General features: G+C 31.0%; 1 protein-coding gene across 1 annotated transcript in view; it reads right to left on the bottom strand.

Moving 5' to 3' along the window:
- Positions 1–3426: 3426 nt before the first annotated feature.
- Positions 3427–18398, bottom strand: part of LOC145297503 (uncharacterized) — an 87270-nt gene continuing 72298 nt past the window's right edge. Inside the window, exon 10 of the mRNA XM_080143399.1 lies at positions 3427–3629. Coding sequence (XP_079999525.1) covers positions 3494–3629 — 136 coding nt within the window. The 3' untranslated portion in view covers positions 3427–3493. The remainder of the gene's footprint in view (positions 3630–18398) is intronic.

The raw sequence follows: 18398 nt of genomic DNA, 5'->3' as shown, positions 1-18398 counted from the left end.
AACAATTCGAAAATTTTCACCAGATACTTCGTTTCAGCAGAAATATCAATGAAATGATTTTATTTTTAATCTGCATCTGAAAAATCATAAGAAATGTCGGAAATTTTGCTTTTCTGATCTTAAGATTTCTATTGGCATACTTATAGCTTTCATTACTTTCATTGATCCACAAACCATACATTCTTTTTAATTCTATTTTATTTTAGCTATGCATTCTGTTGCATTTTCTTCCCACATACATCTTATATGTAAATTCTTAGATATTTTCAACGAAAAAAAAATCCTTAGATACTTTCAATGAAAAAAAATTCTTAAATACTTTCAATGAAAAAAAAAATTCTTAAATACTTTCAATGAAAAAAACATTCTTAAATACTTTCAATGAAAAAAACATTCTTAAATACTTTCAATGAAAAAAAAATTCTTAAATACTTTCAATGAAAAAAAAAAATTCTTAAATACTTTCAATGAAAAAAACATTCTTAAATACTTTCAATGAAAAAAACATTCTTAAATACTTTCAATGAAAAAAACATTCTTAAATACTTTCAATGAAAAAAAAAAATTCTTAAATACTTTCAATGAAAAAAAAAAATTCTTAAATACTTTCAATGAAAAAAAAAAAATTCTTAAATACTTTCAATGAAAATAAAAAAATTCTTAAATACTTTCAATGAAAAAAAAAAAATTCTTAAATACTTTCAATGAAAAAAAAAATTCTTAAATACTTTCAATGAAAAAAAAAAATTCTTAAATACTTTCAATGAAAAAAAAAAAATTCTTAAATACTTTCAATGAAAATAAAAAAATTCTTAAATACTTTCAATGAAAAAAAATAATTCTTAAATACTTTAAATGAAAAAAAAAAATTCTTAAATACTTTCAATGAAAATAAAAAAATTCTTAAATACTTTAAATGAAAAAAAAAAATTCTTAAATACTTTCAATGGAAAAAAATAATTCTTAAATACTTTCAATGAAAAAAAAAATTCTTAAATACTTTCAATGAAAAAAAAAAAATTCTTAAATACTTTCAATGAAAAAAAAAAAATTCTTAAATACTTTCAATGAAAAAAAAAAAATTCTTAAATACTTTCAATGAAAAAAAAAAAATTCTTAAATACTTTCAATGAAAAAAAAAAAATTCTTAAATACTTTCAATGAAAAAAAAAAATTCTTAAATACTTTAAATGAAAAAAAAAAATTCTTAAATACTTTCAATGAAAAAAAAAAAATTCTTAAATACTTTCAATGAAAAAAAAAATTCTTAAATACTTTCAATGAAAAAAATAATTCTTAAATACTTTCAATGAAAAAAAAAATTCTTAAATACTTTCAATGAAAAAAAAAATTCTTAAATACTTTCAATGAAAATAAAAAAATTCTTAAATACTTTAAATGAAAAAAAAAAAATTCTTAAATACTTTCAATGAAAAAAATAATTCTTAAATACTTTCAATGAAAAAAAAAATTCTTAAATACTTTCAATGAAAAAAAAATTCTTAAATACTTTCAATGAAAAAAAAAATTCTTAAATACTTTCAATGAAAATAAAATTCTTAAATACTTTCAATGAAAAAAAAAATTCTTAAATACTTTCAATGAAAAAAAAAATTCTTAAATACTTTAAATGAAAATAAAAAAATTCTTAAATACTTTCAATGAAAAAAAAATTCTTAAATACTTTCAATGAAAAAAAAATTCTTAAATACTTTCAATGAAAAAAAAATTCTTAAATACTTTCAATGAAAATAAAATTCTTAAATACTTTCAATGAAAAAAAAAATTCTTAAATACTTTCAATGAAAAAAAAAATTCTTAAATACTTTCAATGAAAAAAAAATTCTTAAATACTTTCAATGAAAAAAAAAAATTCTTAGACACTTTCTATAAAAAAAAATTATTTTGTTCATAGTAGTTTCCATCTTAAAAAATATATTTGAAACATTAAAAAAATATCCTTTCTTGAAAAAATAAACATAATTCCTCCATAAATTGCTTATTATTTTTTTCAATGTTATTTTGATTGTTTAATTTTTAATGAGTGAGAAAAAATGTAATGGTGTCACAAATGAATAGAAGTATTACAAAAACTATGTGTATATATAAATGTGTACTTGTACATATATGCATCAGTGCATCTGTTTTTATTAACATGTGTATATACTGTGCTTGTATGTGTATGAATAGGAGTATTACAAAAACTATGTACGCATCCATGTATATATATGTGTACTTGTACATATATATAAACGGATGCATTCATGCATATGTTTCTAGATACATGTGTATATATTGCATTTGTATGTGTGTGTACACATGTCCACACACATACAAGCACAACGTATACACATGGATGCATACATATTTTTTGTAATACTAATTCATTTGTGACTTCACAACATTTTTTTCTGGGTCATTAAAAATAATCAAAACATTGAAAGAATACTAACAAGTTTTGTAATTGATAAAATAATCTAAAAATAATTGTTTCTGTTGTGATTAAAGTTCCTCTATTTTTTAAATATTGAGCACTAACAATCAATGCATTCAAGGAAAAGTTAACAAAAATAAATATGCATGAGAAGAAGCTGATAGAATGCGTAGATAAAATGAAAAAGAAAAACAAAATAATAAAATGGACAACTGATATTTTGGTTAAATATAAGCACAATATCAGCCTTTTTGCATTTCGATGGTTTATCCTTTTTTTCATTTTATTTGATATAGGATTGTATTGCTGTGGATTTTTACATGTTAATCCAATGAGACTCTGGTGTTTATAAAATAGTGCTCAACAACAAAGAGCTGTATTATTGTATGCTTTTCTTTAGTTACACAAACATTATTGGCTACATATGTGCATACATGCTTCAGCTGTGATTTATTTCAAAGTCCAACATCATTAGGCCACATTCTATTTCCAAATTTTTTTTCACAGGAAAAGTAAAGGAAGTTAAAAAAAAAAAGAAGGAATTTTACAGTAGTTCTTCAAAGTATTCGTTCCATTGTCAGACTATCATAGGACCCTCTAAAAAAAAAAAAAAAAAAAAAAAACTAAAAAGAAAACTTGTATATCCATTCTTTTGCAGACTGTTATCCTCATCTTCATAGTTGTTGTTTTGCCAAGTTAATTACCTGAAGGCGGCCAAAGGATGAGTTGGCCGAAATATAGTGAAACAGCAACTACAAAGATGAAGATAAAGATAACAGTCCACAAAACAATGAATGCAGAAATTATGAAGTTTCATCTCCAAAGAATTTAAAAAAAAACAAAAAAAACAAATATAATAAAAATTCTTTTTAAAAAATATAATAGAACTTGCACATTCTCATTTAAAAACGGTTGAGATATATAGTGGCTTTAAAAAAAAAAATCACAGCTAAAACATTTATGCACATTTGTAGCTTATAATGTTTGTATATATGAAGAAAATTATACTATATATATATATATATATAGTATAATTTTCCAAATATATATATATATTAATTAATCCAAGTCATCTGGCATTTGATCTTCAGCATGTAGCAACCATGTAAGTACCATGATAGATAGGAAAACAGTGGCCGCATACATCAAAGTGTACAAGTAGCTTGACATCTTATCAACTGAAAAACCAATGTATCTGAAACGAAAAGAGAAACAACATTATTAAATGACAAACACAAATGAAATCTGAAATGAAAAGAGGAACAACATTATGAAATGACAAACACAAATGAAAACGTTTTTTTATTTTACAGAACATGCAGACATGTATTGATAACCTTCTGTCTCCTTAGACAATGGCATTCTGCATCTAGTCTAGTGCACTGCAGCATCTGTTGTGGTCATACAGTTAAAAGCTGCATTGGCTCTTTAGATGCAGGCCTGGGAGGGTGATAAGGAAACCTAGCTTTGCCCGGTAACCAGGGTCCCCCTTTCGGTGTTGCAGAAAACGTCTGATGGAAAGGCAAGCCAATATGGTCAGAGCCAGCACAGCTGCAGGAGTTGCTGAAAAAGTGCTGCAGTGCTTCACCATTTTTTGTTGGGGTTTACTCCCTTAGTCTTAGATATATAACAAAACATATTACATAGGAGAAAATCACATTGGACTTCAAAAAAAAAAAAAAAAAAGTTTATAATCACAAAAATATATTTAACAACAAAAATCATTGATAAAATACATCATCATATTCGGTTTAACATCCATTTTACATGAGTATGTATTGGATGGTGACGTTAAATGGGCTGGCAAACAGCAAAACAAAATAAACAAAATACAATACACAAAAGTCCAGCTAGAATTCGTCACTGATAACTTTCTCAACTTCCAGCACGTCTCTCCCAACAGACATTTTATCAGAAAACTGACCCCATTCCATTTGCATACGTGTGCAGTAGAAGATGAGATCTTGTGTGATTCCATGAGACTACACCTTATAAATCCATGGCTGCCATCTTTAATTTCTCTTTCTCTCAGATCCCATCCGAAGGTAAGTTGTATGACCGCACGACACACACACACACACACACACACAGGGACGCTTTCCTCTTTGATTATTACATTCAACTCTACACCCCCCGTCCCCCCTGGTCTCCAGACCACACATTTGGCATGGTGGAAGTTATCGCTTGTTGCAGGCACTGCTTGGGAGCAATTTGAGGCCAGAACTTTGCATCCCGGTGAAATTGTCGACATTTATTTGGCCGAGCTGACGAAATTGACGATGCTGTTTGGTGGGCTGCCTGAGCGGGCCTTGGCATGCAAATTTTTGGCAGGGCTCCCAATCGGAGCAAAGCAACTCCTGTGGGCTAGCTCAAGCATAGCTTCATTGTCCCTTAACGACCTGGTAGACCGGGCCAGGACTGTGATGAAGAATACTTATGAGATTGGAGAACCAGTAGTCGCTGCTGCACAGCGTGCATTAAATGAGGATAGACCATCCCAGGGGCCCGTCCTGCACGGTCAAGTCATGTGTTATAGGTGCAATGACCAGGGCCACATTGTGAGGAATTGCCAGTGGCGACTGACAGCTATTTGCTGCTACCGATGTAATAAGACTGGTCATATGGCCCGGGATTGTTTGGGAAACGGGGTCGGGGAGAAGGTGCCAGTGTTGACCTCTTTCCCAATCAGAAATTAGACGAGGCGCTTCCGACCATTCAGGTATGTCAAGGAGACATTGTGCTCAGCACTCTTTGACTCTGGGTGCTTTCGCACTGTAGTGAGTGTGGGCCTCTGCCACACTTGGAAGAAGAAGACTATTAGATTAACCACCCTCAATGGAGCGACGCGGACATGTTGCGGGGTGGGCACTGAACATTTGCACTAAAACTAGAAATTCAGCTAACATCGAAGTGCTGGTAGTACTCGAGAAGCCGAAATAGGTTGACGTTAAATGGGCTGGTAAACAGCAAATCAAAATAAACCAAATGTAATACGCTAAAGTCCAGCTAGAATTCGTCACTGACAACTTTCTTTCTGAACTTCCAGCACATCTCTCCTAACAGACATTTTATCAGAAAACTCACCCCATTCCATTTGCATACGTGTGTAGTGGAAGATGAGATCTCGTGAGATTCCACAAGACTACACCTTATAAATCCATGGCTGCCATCTTTAATTTCTCTTTCTCTTAGATCCCATCAGAAGGTAAGTTGTATGACTGCATGACACACACACACGGGGGCGCTTTCCTCTTTGATTATTACATTCAACTCTACAGATGGCTTTAAGAAATTGACTTTCAAACTAACCAATCTCTAGCCAGATCTTTATCATCACTTCCTCCCATATTTCCCTGGGAACTCAACCTAAAACTGTTCTACATCTATTCATGCAAGAACTCTCATTACTTCTTTTAGTGTGACCATACCATAATAGTCTACTCTTCTGCTCACATCTCTCTATACTGTCCAAATTTAATCTTCCACAAAGCTTATCAGAACTGTCTTTAAAACCCACATTACACATCTATTCTATCATTCATATATCATTTCTCTCCATGCAACGCATGTCCTCAACTGTTACTAGCAAGGTTTCACTTCCATAAATAATCACACTACATACACATGCCTGATGGATTCTTCTTTTGTTTGACAGTGGTACCCCTAGTCTGGTTAGAAATGGCGCCCCCCCCCCCCCACTTTCTCTTGTTCTTTCTCTCCCTCTCCCTTTCTATCTCTCTGGCTTCTTCTGCTTTTCTCTCTCATTATCACACTTTGTTTCTTTTTGTTTTATTACATTACCTGCTTAAGCATAAAAAAAAAATATATATCATTTCCTGCTCCCTATTAAAATTCTAAAACCATATATGCCTCTGCGTTTTATTTGTGTCCTTAAAGTAGATAACCAACATTTCATTCATTCACCAAAAAGACTTTGAAATGAAATTTTGCTGACATCCAGATTGTTGTCACTGTCTGTATTTTTTTTTGTTTTTTTTTTCTTTTTCCAGAAATAAAATGGTGGATGAGTCCTTTTCAGTCAGTTGTTCAACTAATTTGATTAAAAGCTACATTTTCTTTTCATATTACAAATTTCATCGAATCCGATGTTAGGTGTGGCATTACGTGTCCCGGATACTTTGTAGATTTATGGATGGATGGTTTTCCTAATAAATATCCGATGTTGTCACCATCCTTAATTATAGACATTAAAGGGAAAACAAAGTGTTCAGACTTTGAAAGTTGGCATCTAATTCATTTGTTGACAGCAATTCTGTAATGGCATCCACGAATGGAAGCACTTCTTTGTTTTTTCCCTTTTTTTTATTTGATCAACTACAATACCATTAGCAGTGGTTTAAGGAGACCTTTGTGAATAGAACTATTACTGACTTTTACAAGTGTACAATTAGCATTGTTAAAAATTGAAATTAAAAAAGATTGCTTGATTTATGGAGCAAGTCTTATACTTAAATAGCATTTTCTGTGTATACAGCCTTAGTCTTAGACATCACTTGATTATATATATATATATATATATATGATTACTATAGTAAATAATTATGTCAGCCCCTTTAAGAAACTTGTTTCTTATCGTTGAGCACTTTCAGTTGTAATAAAGTCGGTCAACTTAGCTCATACGCGCAGATTGTCATATGATTAGATCACTCTGACGTTAAAAGCATTTAATGGTCCGGGTCTTTGCTAATAAAGCCAGACATGACTTCTGTTACCAGGGTTCAAATCTCTCGACTGGCATTAATCGTGGTACCCTGCACTGATGATTCCCGAAAGGATGAAATGCTAGTGTTTGTAGGTATTTAATAATTATTATAGTAAATAATATATATATATATATATATCATTCACAGACAGTTTTACTGCATCACAGCTCTTCAGTACAGCTAAACCAGCAATATTTTTTTCACCTACAAATATATATATATATATATATATATATATATATATATATATATATATATATATATATACTAGCATGGGTGCCCGGCGTTGCCCAGGTATTTGGAGGTGTATGTTAAGCAAAAAAAAAAAAAAAAAAAAAAGCGGTCATTTTTTTAAAAAACTTTGACCCATATTATGCCTCCTTAAAATTGATTGTTTTGGGCTCAAATCAAGTTATTAAGTTAGATCCACGTCCAAGGAACCTATATCTAAAATTTCAAGTGTTTAGACCCAAAATTGTCAGAGGAGTTTGGTAGAGTTCTCAAAGGTCAACTCGTTGAACTTTGACTCCTTAATTGCCAAACTTATGGTTGAAAACCGATCACATAGATTTTTCCAAATCTCAGTACCCCGTATATCAAATTTCGAGTCTGTAAGCTGAAAATTGACACAGAGTTATTGCGTAGGGAAATGTACACAGACAGACACAGAGACATGTTCACTTTTATAGATATATAGATTAGTGTTGGGACGATTAATCAGAAGTCAGAAAAATTGGAACTTTTTGAGATATTAGAATCGGAAAAATTTGTGCCTATTTTCCGATGCCAAAAAATTGTTTTTTTTTTTTTTTTATTTGATTTTGTTTAAAACAAAATCTTCCACAAATGGTAACAATGAAAGAATAATAAATATTTATTGATTTTAAATTAATAGTACCATTAAAATCTGTAGATCATCCCTCGCAAGTGTAATTTTACGCTGGAGAAAATATCTGCATATGTGTTTTATGGTAATCAGGAAAAAATAACTTTATAGTTAAATATTTAGAGATTTATAAAGAATTAGAATCAGTAATTTAGTATGGAATCGGTAATTGTATTGGAATCAGGAAAAATATTGGAATCATCCCATCACTAATATTTATATATCTATACATAGTTATATTATTATTCTAGGTTAATATTTTTCGGAAGTGAACCAACCAATGAAGTTTTAACAAGATTAATACAACAGTGCTCAATACTGAAGTAGAGCAAGATATATTTTTTATTTGTTTTACATAAGCATTTATATGTCACTATACATTCATGAGCATGTTTCAGTCAGCAAATTAAAAACATTTTGGTATATATATAAACACTTTTTATTTGTTTTACATAAGCATTTATACGTTGACAGTGTTAAAGGAATAATGGGATTTGTTTTACACGACAGACATACGAAACAAATAAATGTTACCAAAGGCCAGAGAAGTTACTTTTCTACCTAGCTGGATAAGTTTAAAATGTTTTTTTTACTTATTTTTAAATGTTTATTCGGCTCGAAAAACAAGTAGTGTTGAGCACTACATGAAAACAAGAAACAATGGCCGCGATGTCTACTTTACATTCTTGAAGTTTTGACAATGACTTCAGAATAAGAAATAAAACAAAATGGTGGTAGAAACCAACCCAGTAAATGTCACGGTAACATTTGTCGGGTTAACTCTACTTTTTATTAGCAATATCACCTGAAGAGATCTCTAGTTAGAAGTAATTGGCTGATCGAAACATGCTCATGAGTGTGTAGCAACATATAAATGCTTATGTAAAACAAATAAAAAGTGTTATGTGTATATATATATATTATATATGTATATTAGTGGTGGGACGATTCCAAAATTTTTCCAGATTCCAATCCAATTACCAATTCTGTTCTAAATTTCCAATTAGATTCCCAATTCCGATTCGTTTAATATTTATAAATATTTTATTAGAGACTTGTTTTGTTTGTTTTTTTTCCTAAACGTTCAAATTATTACATAAATCCCCGGGTAATTTCCGGGTATATTTTTTCTCAAATGATTTCCTTGCAAATTAAAAGACAACAAAAGGTTTATTTTGATTTTAAACAAAGCCAAATTGTATCAGTTTGTTGTTAGTGTACAACAGGCTACTTGAAAGTTTTCATAAACAGTTGAAAATAGTAGACAATTGGTAGGTAAAATGAGAAATAGCTGATGGAACTCCAGTGATCTATTTTTTTTTAAATAAATAATTTTATCAACAAATAACTCTATGGCTGACTGGGATAACTTCTGTACACTTATATCTGATCTATCTCTGCATTTCATGTTTAAAAAGGATGTGTCCTCTAGTATCAGACCTAAGCGAATGGTTAATTGTAGGCATAGACCGATTCATACCACCCAAAACATTCCAACAAAGACCTAACAGCCAGCCATGGTTCTCCTCAGAATGTGTTGCTGCCATCGCACACAGACATCATTTTTTCAAATAGCTACCAACGTAATAGATGTACTGAGACAAAAGCTGCTTTCAGGACTGCCAGCAACCACTGTAAAAGAGTAATAAAAAATGCAAGAGAGCTATATGCTCAGTCTGTTAAATCCAAAGTAGCTGAGCAGCAGCTTGGTTCCGACCAGTTTTGACAAATAGCAATGGAATTGCTATGGAATCTACGTTTTGATTTAGGCACAGATAAAGAGTGGGGGAAATTTTTCATAGTGGATTCAGCTAGACGGGTGTTTTTCGTGAAGGTTTGGCGAGGGGGGACCAGAGATTGGAGTTCAGATGAGCACCTGCCATGGAAATAATGATAAAACAAGGACAGGCTCGCAACGTCTCTTCTGTGGGAGAGAGGTTGCAGGGTAGAGAAAAGGGCACCCCCACTAAGCCACGAAGTCTATTTTGTACTCTGTCAAGGCAGGATAGGCTATTTTAGCAGCTCCTACCCAGATATGGTAGCAGTATTCCATCCTTGGACGTACTTGGCTTTTATATAGATAGAGAATTGCATCACTAGTGAGATAGCTTCTGGAGTGGTAGAAGGATCCCACCATCTTTCCAGCGACCTTGGCGAAAGACTTGATGTACGTGTTCCATTTCAGATCAGGAGTAAAGGACAAACCCAGAAACTTGTCAAAACATGGGGCTTCTCCTAGACGAGAGCCATCCATTTCAATTGATGCCAAATGGGGATCAGAGCGTTGATGATGTAAAGATAGGAGTTTGGTTTTAGATGCATTAAAGGTAACCAGCCATGTCTTAAGTGGGAACATGCCTTGTTTGAGGTGAAAATGTAAAAAAAAAAAACAAAAAAAACATACTATCAGAAATATGTGAAAGGCGATAATGTACGTCAAAACATAAACGTGTGTGAAAGCGGATAACGTATGCACAAATGTAAAGGTTCCTCTCTTCAAGAAAAGAAATCCCTTGTTTAATGAGGAAGGAAAAAACTCACTTTTCGGATACTACTTACTCTATCCAGGATATTAAGTACTTTGTGTCATAGCTCTACTAGGATAGTGAGCACTTCTGTAAGTAAAGAGACTTCCAAAGCACTACTAAAATCAATTTTCTAATCCCTTCTCTCCAGAAGAGAAATTGATTAGTGAAAAAAAAAGAACAAAAAAACAAAAACAGGAGGCCGGCAGAGCACTGCTAAAAACACTAAATATAATTAAGGATGCCGCAAGAGTACTACTACTAAATTGTCTTTCCCCGCGTTTCTTTGTAGTTAAAAACATAAAAATAAATTCACAAATTATTTTTTTTACTTCATTTCAATGCGCAAAGTTTGCTAGAAATCACATAACAAGCAAATTCAGAGTTTTAGTATAATATATAGGGAAATATGTTTATTCAATTATATTTCACCTTTTATTTATACTAATCCTTTAATTTATGAAGCTCAATATAACTACAGGGCATAAACAAATAAATGACAAAAGTCTATTTCATAAATTTCAAGATGTTGCCCATTTTACCATTTATTTATTTCCAGTGTTGTCCAATGGTAAATTATGCTTAAATATGATATTTTAAGTTCCAATTTTTCAATTTTGACCCCTAAAAACCAAATCAAATTTGTTCCAGAGATCCAAATACTCCATATATAAAGTCTTGAGTCTGTAAATCAAAATTGACAGAGTAGTTTGATAGAGACTATTATATACAAACACACATGGAAAGAAACTCATTCCTGTGCATGTGAGTATTATGTTTTTTTTTTAAAACAGCCCACTTCTTATAAATAAAAATAGTATGATAACCATTAGCCAGCTTGACACGATCTTTAAAAAAGTTTTAAAACCTACTTATTCTTAACAATGTGAATGATTCGCACATGTGCAGTCGTAAAAAAATAAGCAAACAGATGAAAATCTGATGAACCTCAAGTACCAGTTTTTCAATTTTAACCTCTTAACAGCTTTTTTTTGGGATGAAAACATTAAAAAGTTTTCCACATATCTGAATACCCTATATACTAAATTTCCTGTCCACAGATCAAAATTTTGTTCAGTATATAGGTTGAGAATTGTCCTCACACATGCACATTCTCACTTAACAATCAAGTAATTAATAGAAGAAGCTTACGAGACAAATGTAAACGTAAGTTTTAGTCTGATACAAGTATTAATGTTTATATTATTCCAACCAAAAAAAAAAAAGCTTGATACGACAGTATAAAGTAGAGCTTAATACCATAAATAAGAACTGGAAATCAGAAATTTATCTGTAAAAAAATTTATGAATAATGTTTGCAAAAGATAATGTTTGCAAAAGATAATGTTTGTAAAAGATAATGTTTGTAAAAGATAATGTTTGTAAAAGATAATGTTTGTAAAAGGTAATGTTTGTAAAAGGTAATGTTTGTAAAAGGTAATGTTTGTAAAAGGTAATGTTTGTAAAAGGTAATGTTTGTAAAAGGTAATGTTTGTAAAAGGTAATGTTTGTAAAAGATAATGTTTGTAAAAGATAATGTTTGTAAAAGATAATGTTTGTAAAAGATAATGTTTGTAAAAGATAATGTTTGTAAAAGATAATGTTTGTAAAAGATAATGTTTGTAAAAGATAATGTTTGTAAAAGATAATGTTTGTAAAAGATAATGTTTGTAAAAGATAATGTTTGTAAAAGATAATGTTTGTAAAAGATAATGTTTGTAAAAGATAATGTTTGTAAAAGATAATGTTTGTAAAAGATAATGTTTGTAAAAGATAATGTCTGTAAAAGATAATGTCTGTAAAAGATAATGTCTGTAAAAGATAATGTCTGTAAAAGATAATGTCTGTAAAAGATAATGTCTGTAAAAGATAATGTCTGTAAAAGATAATGTCTGTAAAAGATAATGTCTGTAAAAGATAATGTCTGTAAAAGATAATGTCTGTAAAAGATAATGTCTGTAAAAGATAATGTCTGTAAAAGATAATGTCTTGTAAAAGATAATGTCTGTAAAAGATAATGTTTGTAAAAGATAATGTTTGTAAAAGATAAGTTTGTAAAAGATAATGGTAAAAGATAATGTTGGTAAAAGATAATGTTGGTAAAAGATAATGTTTGTAAAAGATAATGTTTGTAAAAGATAATGTTTGTAAAAGATAATGTTTGTAAAAGATAATGTTTGTAAAAGATAATGTTTGTAAAAGATAATGTTTGTAAAAGATAATGTTTGTAAAAGATAATGTTTGTAAAAGATAATGTTTTGTAAAAGATAATGTTTGTAAAAGATAATGTTTGTAAAAGATAATGTTTGTAAAAGATAATGTTTGTAAAAGATAATGTTTGTAAAAGATAATGTTTGTAAAAGATAATGTTTGTAAAAGATAATGTTTGTAAAAGATAATGTTTGTAAAAGATAATGTTTGTAAAAGATAATGTTTGTAAAAGATAATGTTTGTAAAAGATAATGTTTGTAAAAGATAATGTTGGTAAAAGATAATGTTGGTAAAAAGATAATGTTGGTAAAAGATAATGTTTGTAAAAGATAATGTTTGTAAAAGATAATGTTTGTAAAAGATAATGTTTGTAAAAGATAATGTTTGTAAAAGATAATGTTTGTAAAAGATAATGTTTGTAAAAGATAATGTTTGTAAAAGATAATGTTTTTAAAAGATAATGTTTGTAAAAGATATTGTTTGTAAAAGATAATGTTTGTAAAAGATAATGTTTGTAAAAGATAATGTCTGTAAAAGATAATGTCTGTAAAAGATAATGTCTGTAAAGAAAATGTTTGTAAAAGATAATGTTTGTAAAAGATAAATGTTTGTAAAAGATAATGTTTGTAAAAGATAATGTTTGTAAAAGATAATGTTTGTAAAAGATAATGTTGGTAAAAGATAATGTTTGTAAAAGATAATGTTTGTAAAAGATAATGTTTGTAAAAGATAATGTTTGTAAAAGATAATGTTTGTAAAAGATAATGTTTGTAAAAGATAATGTTTGTAAAAGATAATGTTTGTAAAAGATAATGTTTGTAAAAGATAATGTTTGTAAAAGATAATGTTGGTAAAAGATAATGTTTGTAAAAGATAATGTTTGTAAAAGATAATGTTTGTAAAAGATAATGTTTGTAAAAGATAATGTCTGTAAAAGATAATGTCTGTAAAAGATAATGTTTGTAAAAGATAATGTTTGTAAAAGATAATGTTTGTAAAAGATAATGTCTGTAAAAGATAATGTTTGTAAAAGATAATGTTGGTAAAAGATAATGTTTGTAAAAGATAATGTTTGTAAAAGATAATGTTTGTCTATGGGAATTGAGAAAAAAGAAAGAAAAGGATAAAAAGAAAAAAATCAAACCAGATTGGGTAATCCAAAATGTGAAGTAGTCTTTGTAAATATAGAGCTACGGAAACGTAGAACTGTTTACAGAGTGTTAAAACAGTTATAAAAGATGGTGAAATTTGAAGGAAATTTAGTCCTGTGTGGTCACAATAAATAGTCCAAAAGGATGTGAATGGATGAGACTAAATCCATCAGTTGAGGAAAATTCAAATAAACGCAAGGCATCAGGATCAAATTACATAGGAAGAAACATACAAGCAGGTCGCCCGGTATTGCCTGGTCATAAAATAGGCTTAAATATGATATTTTGATCAATACAGATTTCGTATTTATTATTACTACGTTATATTAGACCCAATATATCGTAATGATTTAAAAAGTTAAAAAAGAAATGACTAGTGCGCCACCACCAAGAATCGAAACCAAAACGTTTAACTTCCGATTTACTTTTGACTTTGACATTAATGCCTGAGCCATGAAGACATGCTTGCTGCAAAGCTAAAAAGTAAAACATGAAGTAATAGATATTACGTTACGCATGCAAATTTGTAATGCCGTTGTTCGGCCTTCACTTATCAAATTCCATTTCTTTAATTTTCACACTTTTGCACAGATTTTCCCCAGCTAAAACCGCAATATAAAGTTTTGCATCAGTTCAAATACCCTATATATTAAGTTTAATATCTGTAGACCAAAAACTGACAGGAGTTTGGTAGGCAAAATTTTTTAAACAAATATATATGCATAAATATATATATAGAAAGAGGTTTGTGTTTACTATAAACTTTTTACGCAAATATTATGCAAGCATAACTCATGTAGTATATCTGCATTAACATAATTACATGTAATAGTTAACCAAAGATGATCATCCCATAAGAAAACCGGAAAAAAAAAACTCAAAGGGTAATTAATTCAAATGAATGTTTAAAAGAATATGCAAATTAACTGGATCTTTTGCAGATGAATGCAATTCCACAATCCATATATAACAAAGTTGTATTTTCTTTTTAAATAAATAGAAAGTACAGTTTTTTATATGAATATCCATACACAAAAAACAAACAAATTCATAGGAATATAGGTAAATATATATATGATGCCAATATGAGAGACGATGACACAGTCAGAAGAGAAGACGAAGGAGAAAAAAAAAAAACATAGCAACAACGTGGGGTCGACAATGTTGTTGAATGGGGTAGCACGTGCTATCACAAAGAGATTCACACACTTATAAACATACATACATTATATGTACCCCCTCCCTTTTTCCCCTTCCTCGAATTTAATGTGTTTACAAGTGGCTCTTCACCCCAGCCAAACTGTGCCAGATTTTGCCACAGAATTAACACACCTGACTTGTTTTGCTTGCAGTGTCCTTTTTGGGGTACAAAATAGGTTTTGCACATTTGCGCAAATGGCTTTTGAGGCCAGCAAGACATATGCATAATTTTCCACATGTGTCACAGTTGGTGTGGTGACTTTGTGGACCCAGTGCTGGACCCTGTTTGCCTTTGCGAATCAATCGTTTGTAAGCGCTGTATAGTATACAACTATTCACAAAGGATTCTATGCTATCGTGAATCAGTTTCCGCCACTTTTATCTAAAGCCTTTTCTTCTCATTAGTCTACAGATAGTGGATATATATATATATATATATATATATATATTTAAACACATTTGATTGGACAAAATACATCCATATGAACAAACAGCTGTGTATGAATGCATATATACATACATCTATATACACACACACATCTTTTTTTCCACACAAGTTGATGTCATTAGACATAGATAGTCATCTGTTGATGTCAGGCAGATTACCAAAAACTTATCTATCCTTTTATCTTTCTTTGGTAAAATCTTTTCGCAAAGAATCAACATCAACAGGATGACGTCTATAGACTTTGGATTTTCTGCTTGACTTGTTTTTCCAAGGCAATGTCCAGCAGACGACCTCGCCCTGCTGTTGCGAATAGTGCAGTGATTAATCTTATGTTCGTGTGTTATTACACAAACATACACTTAGAATTGGTATATTTCCGGTGGAAATTTATTTTTTTACTATTTTACTGGATGGAGGTGTGGCGGTGAATATTTATTGATTTTCTTTTTGTGTTTTTTTGTTTTTTTTTCATTTTAATATTTTGTTTACACTGGATAATTTTGTTTTTTTAATCAGATTTCGAAATGGGTCAGAGTAAAGACATACAGTTTGATTTTGTTTTTCAGTTTGAACTATGCAAAAGTTTCTAAGTTCAAATTGAGAATACTGAGATTTTATGATCATGTTTGATGTTGAGTTATCTTCTTTTGCTAACTCTTTTTTGAATGTATTGGTAAAGTCTTATATTTTGCAAAAACGGTTTAAAAGATAGAAGTGAACCAGTATTATTATTAAAAAAATACACTGAACACTTATTCTCACTATTTCCATATTTAGACTGTATATTTTAGATTTGTATGACATCTTTATTTCTATATAATTTTATATGCTAATAAAAACATTAAGTAATAAAAAAAATGCAAGAGAGCTAGATGCTCAGTCCGTCAAATCAAACGTAGCTGAGCAGCGGCTTGGTTCCCACCAGTTTTCGCAAATAGCAAACAGGATCCTGAACAGAAGCATGCGTTCTATCCCAACCATCATCAATGAACATGAGGTCATCTCATCAGCATCAGAGAAGGTTAAACTCTTAGCCAAGAACTTTGCAGCTAATTCTACGCTATGCGACGAAGGCCATCAACTCCCCGTATTTCCTCCTATAACAGACAACACACTATGCAACATACAAATATCTGTGTGTGAGGTCACCAAGCTAATCAAGAACCTTGATTCCAGTAAAGCAACTGGCCCTGACGGCATTCCAATTATAGTGCTAAAAAAGCTTCAATCAGAACTGTTTAAGTGTTGCTTTAAGAAGTACTTCCCAACACCCTGGAAAACCTCATCAGTATGCCCTGTATTTAAGAATTCAGGTGATAAGTTATCTCCCTCTCAATACAGACCAAATAAGTCTCCTATGTGCCATGAGTAAGTTGCTGGAATCCATATTAAATAGAGACATAGTCAACCACCTCAGCAGAAATAACCTTCTTAGTGACATGCAATATGGTTTCTGCTCTGCCAGATCTACAGTAGATGTGCTAACGGTTATATCTTATAAGATTAGTGAATCTCTCGACAAAGGCTTCCTTTCTAGGGCAATTGTTCTTGACATATCAAAGACCTTCGAGAAGGTATAGCATAAGGGCCTACTTCACAAGATTTCCAGCTATGGTATTACTGGAAATGTTTTCTCAATCATTAAATCATTTCTCACTGATAAACTCATAAGAGTAATGGTTGATGGGCAAAAATCAGAGGCCCACAGTATTAATGCTGGAGTCCCTCAGGGGTCCATCCTGGACCCAACTCTCTTCCTGATCTACATCAATGATCTCCCAAAACACATACTTAAATCATTCGTTGACATCTATGTTGATGAGACAAAGTTCTCTCTGATCTAGAGCATGTAGTACAGTGGGAGAAGAGGTGGCTGGTTACTTTTAATGCATCTAAAACCAAGCTCCTATCCTTACATCATCAACGCTCTGATCCCATCTGGCATCAATTGAAATGGATGGTTCTCGTCTAGGGGAAGCTCCATGTTTTGATAAGCTTCTGGGCTTGACCTTTACTCCCGACCTGAAATGGAATGCGTACATCAAGTCAGTTACCAAGGTCGCTGGAAACCGCTCCAGAAGATATCTCACTGCTGATGCAATTCTTTAAAAAAAAAGCCAAGTATATCCAAGGATGGAGTACTGCTGCCACATCTGGGTAGGAGCTGCTAAAAAAGGCCTACCCTGCCTTGACAGAGTACAAAATAGGCTTCGTGGGAGATACCCTCTTTTCTCTTCCCTGCGACCTCTCTCCCACAGGAGAGACATTGCGAGCCTATCTTTGTTTTATCATTACTTCTATGGCAAGTGCTCGCCTGAGCTTCAATCTCTGGCCACTAAAGGATAAAGGTTAATGACTGCCAGGTGGTCACTGAGACAACAGCTTAGTGATCTTTGGTGGTGGAAGTTGGACAGAATATGCTTATTTAAAGGGGCAAAGCATCACAAACTTGTTTACATTGGACTTGAAGACAACCATGTTGTAGTCAGCAGGAAAGAATTACTTTTTTAAAACTTATTTTTACACATTCATTTGTTTTGCAAACTAAGTAGAAAATCTATCTTGAAATTTTATAAGCAGCAACTCTTAAGTTGTTTTCTTTACTTATCCGACGAATTCTAAGACAAAATACTAACCAACAAAGTCGGAGGAATTTTCTTTTGAATTTTTGTAATTTGAAATTTTAAAGCGGCTTTTATTAAATTAAAACTAAATATAATGTCTGCGGATTTATTTCCCTATCAACTACACACACACACACATATATATTAGTAAGTTACAAAATATACATGGCACTTAAGCTACACAGAATATTTCGC

The sequence above is a fragment of the Euprymna scolopes genome, chromosome 18 (genome assembly GCF_053919585.1).
Source record: "Euprymna scolopes isolate OS-2025 chromosome 18, ASM5391958v1, whole genome shotgun sequence".
Taxonomy (NCBI): Eukaryota; Metazoa; Mollusca; class Cephalopoda; order Sepiida; family Sepiolidae; genus Euprymna; species Euprymna scolopes.
This window is presented reverse-complemented; position numbering and strand designations above follow the sequence as displayed.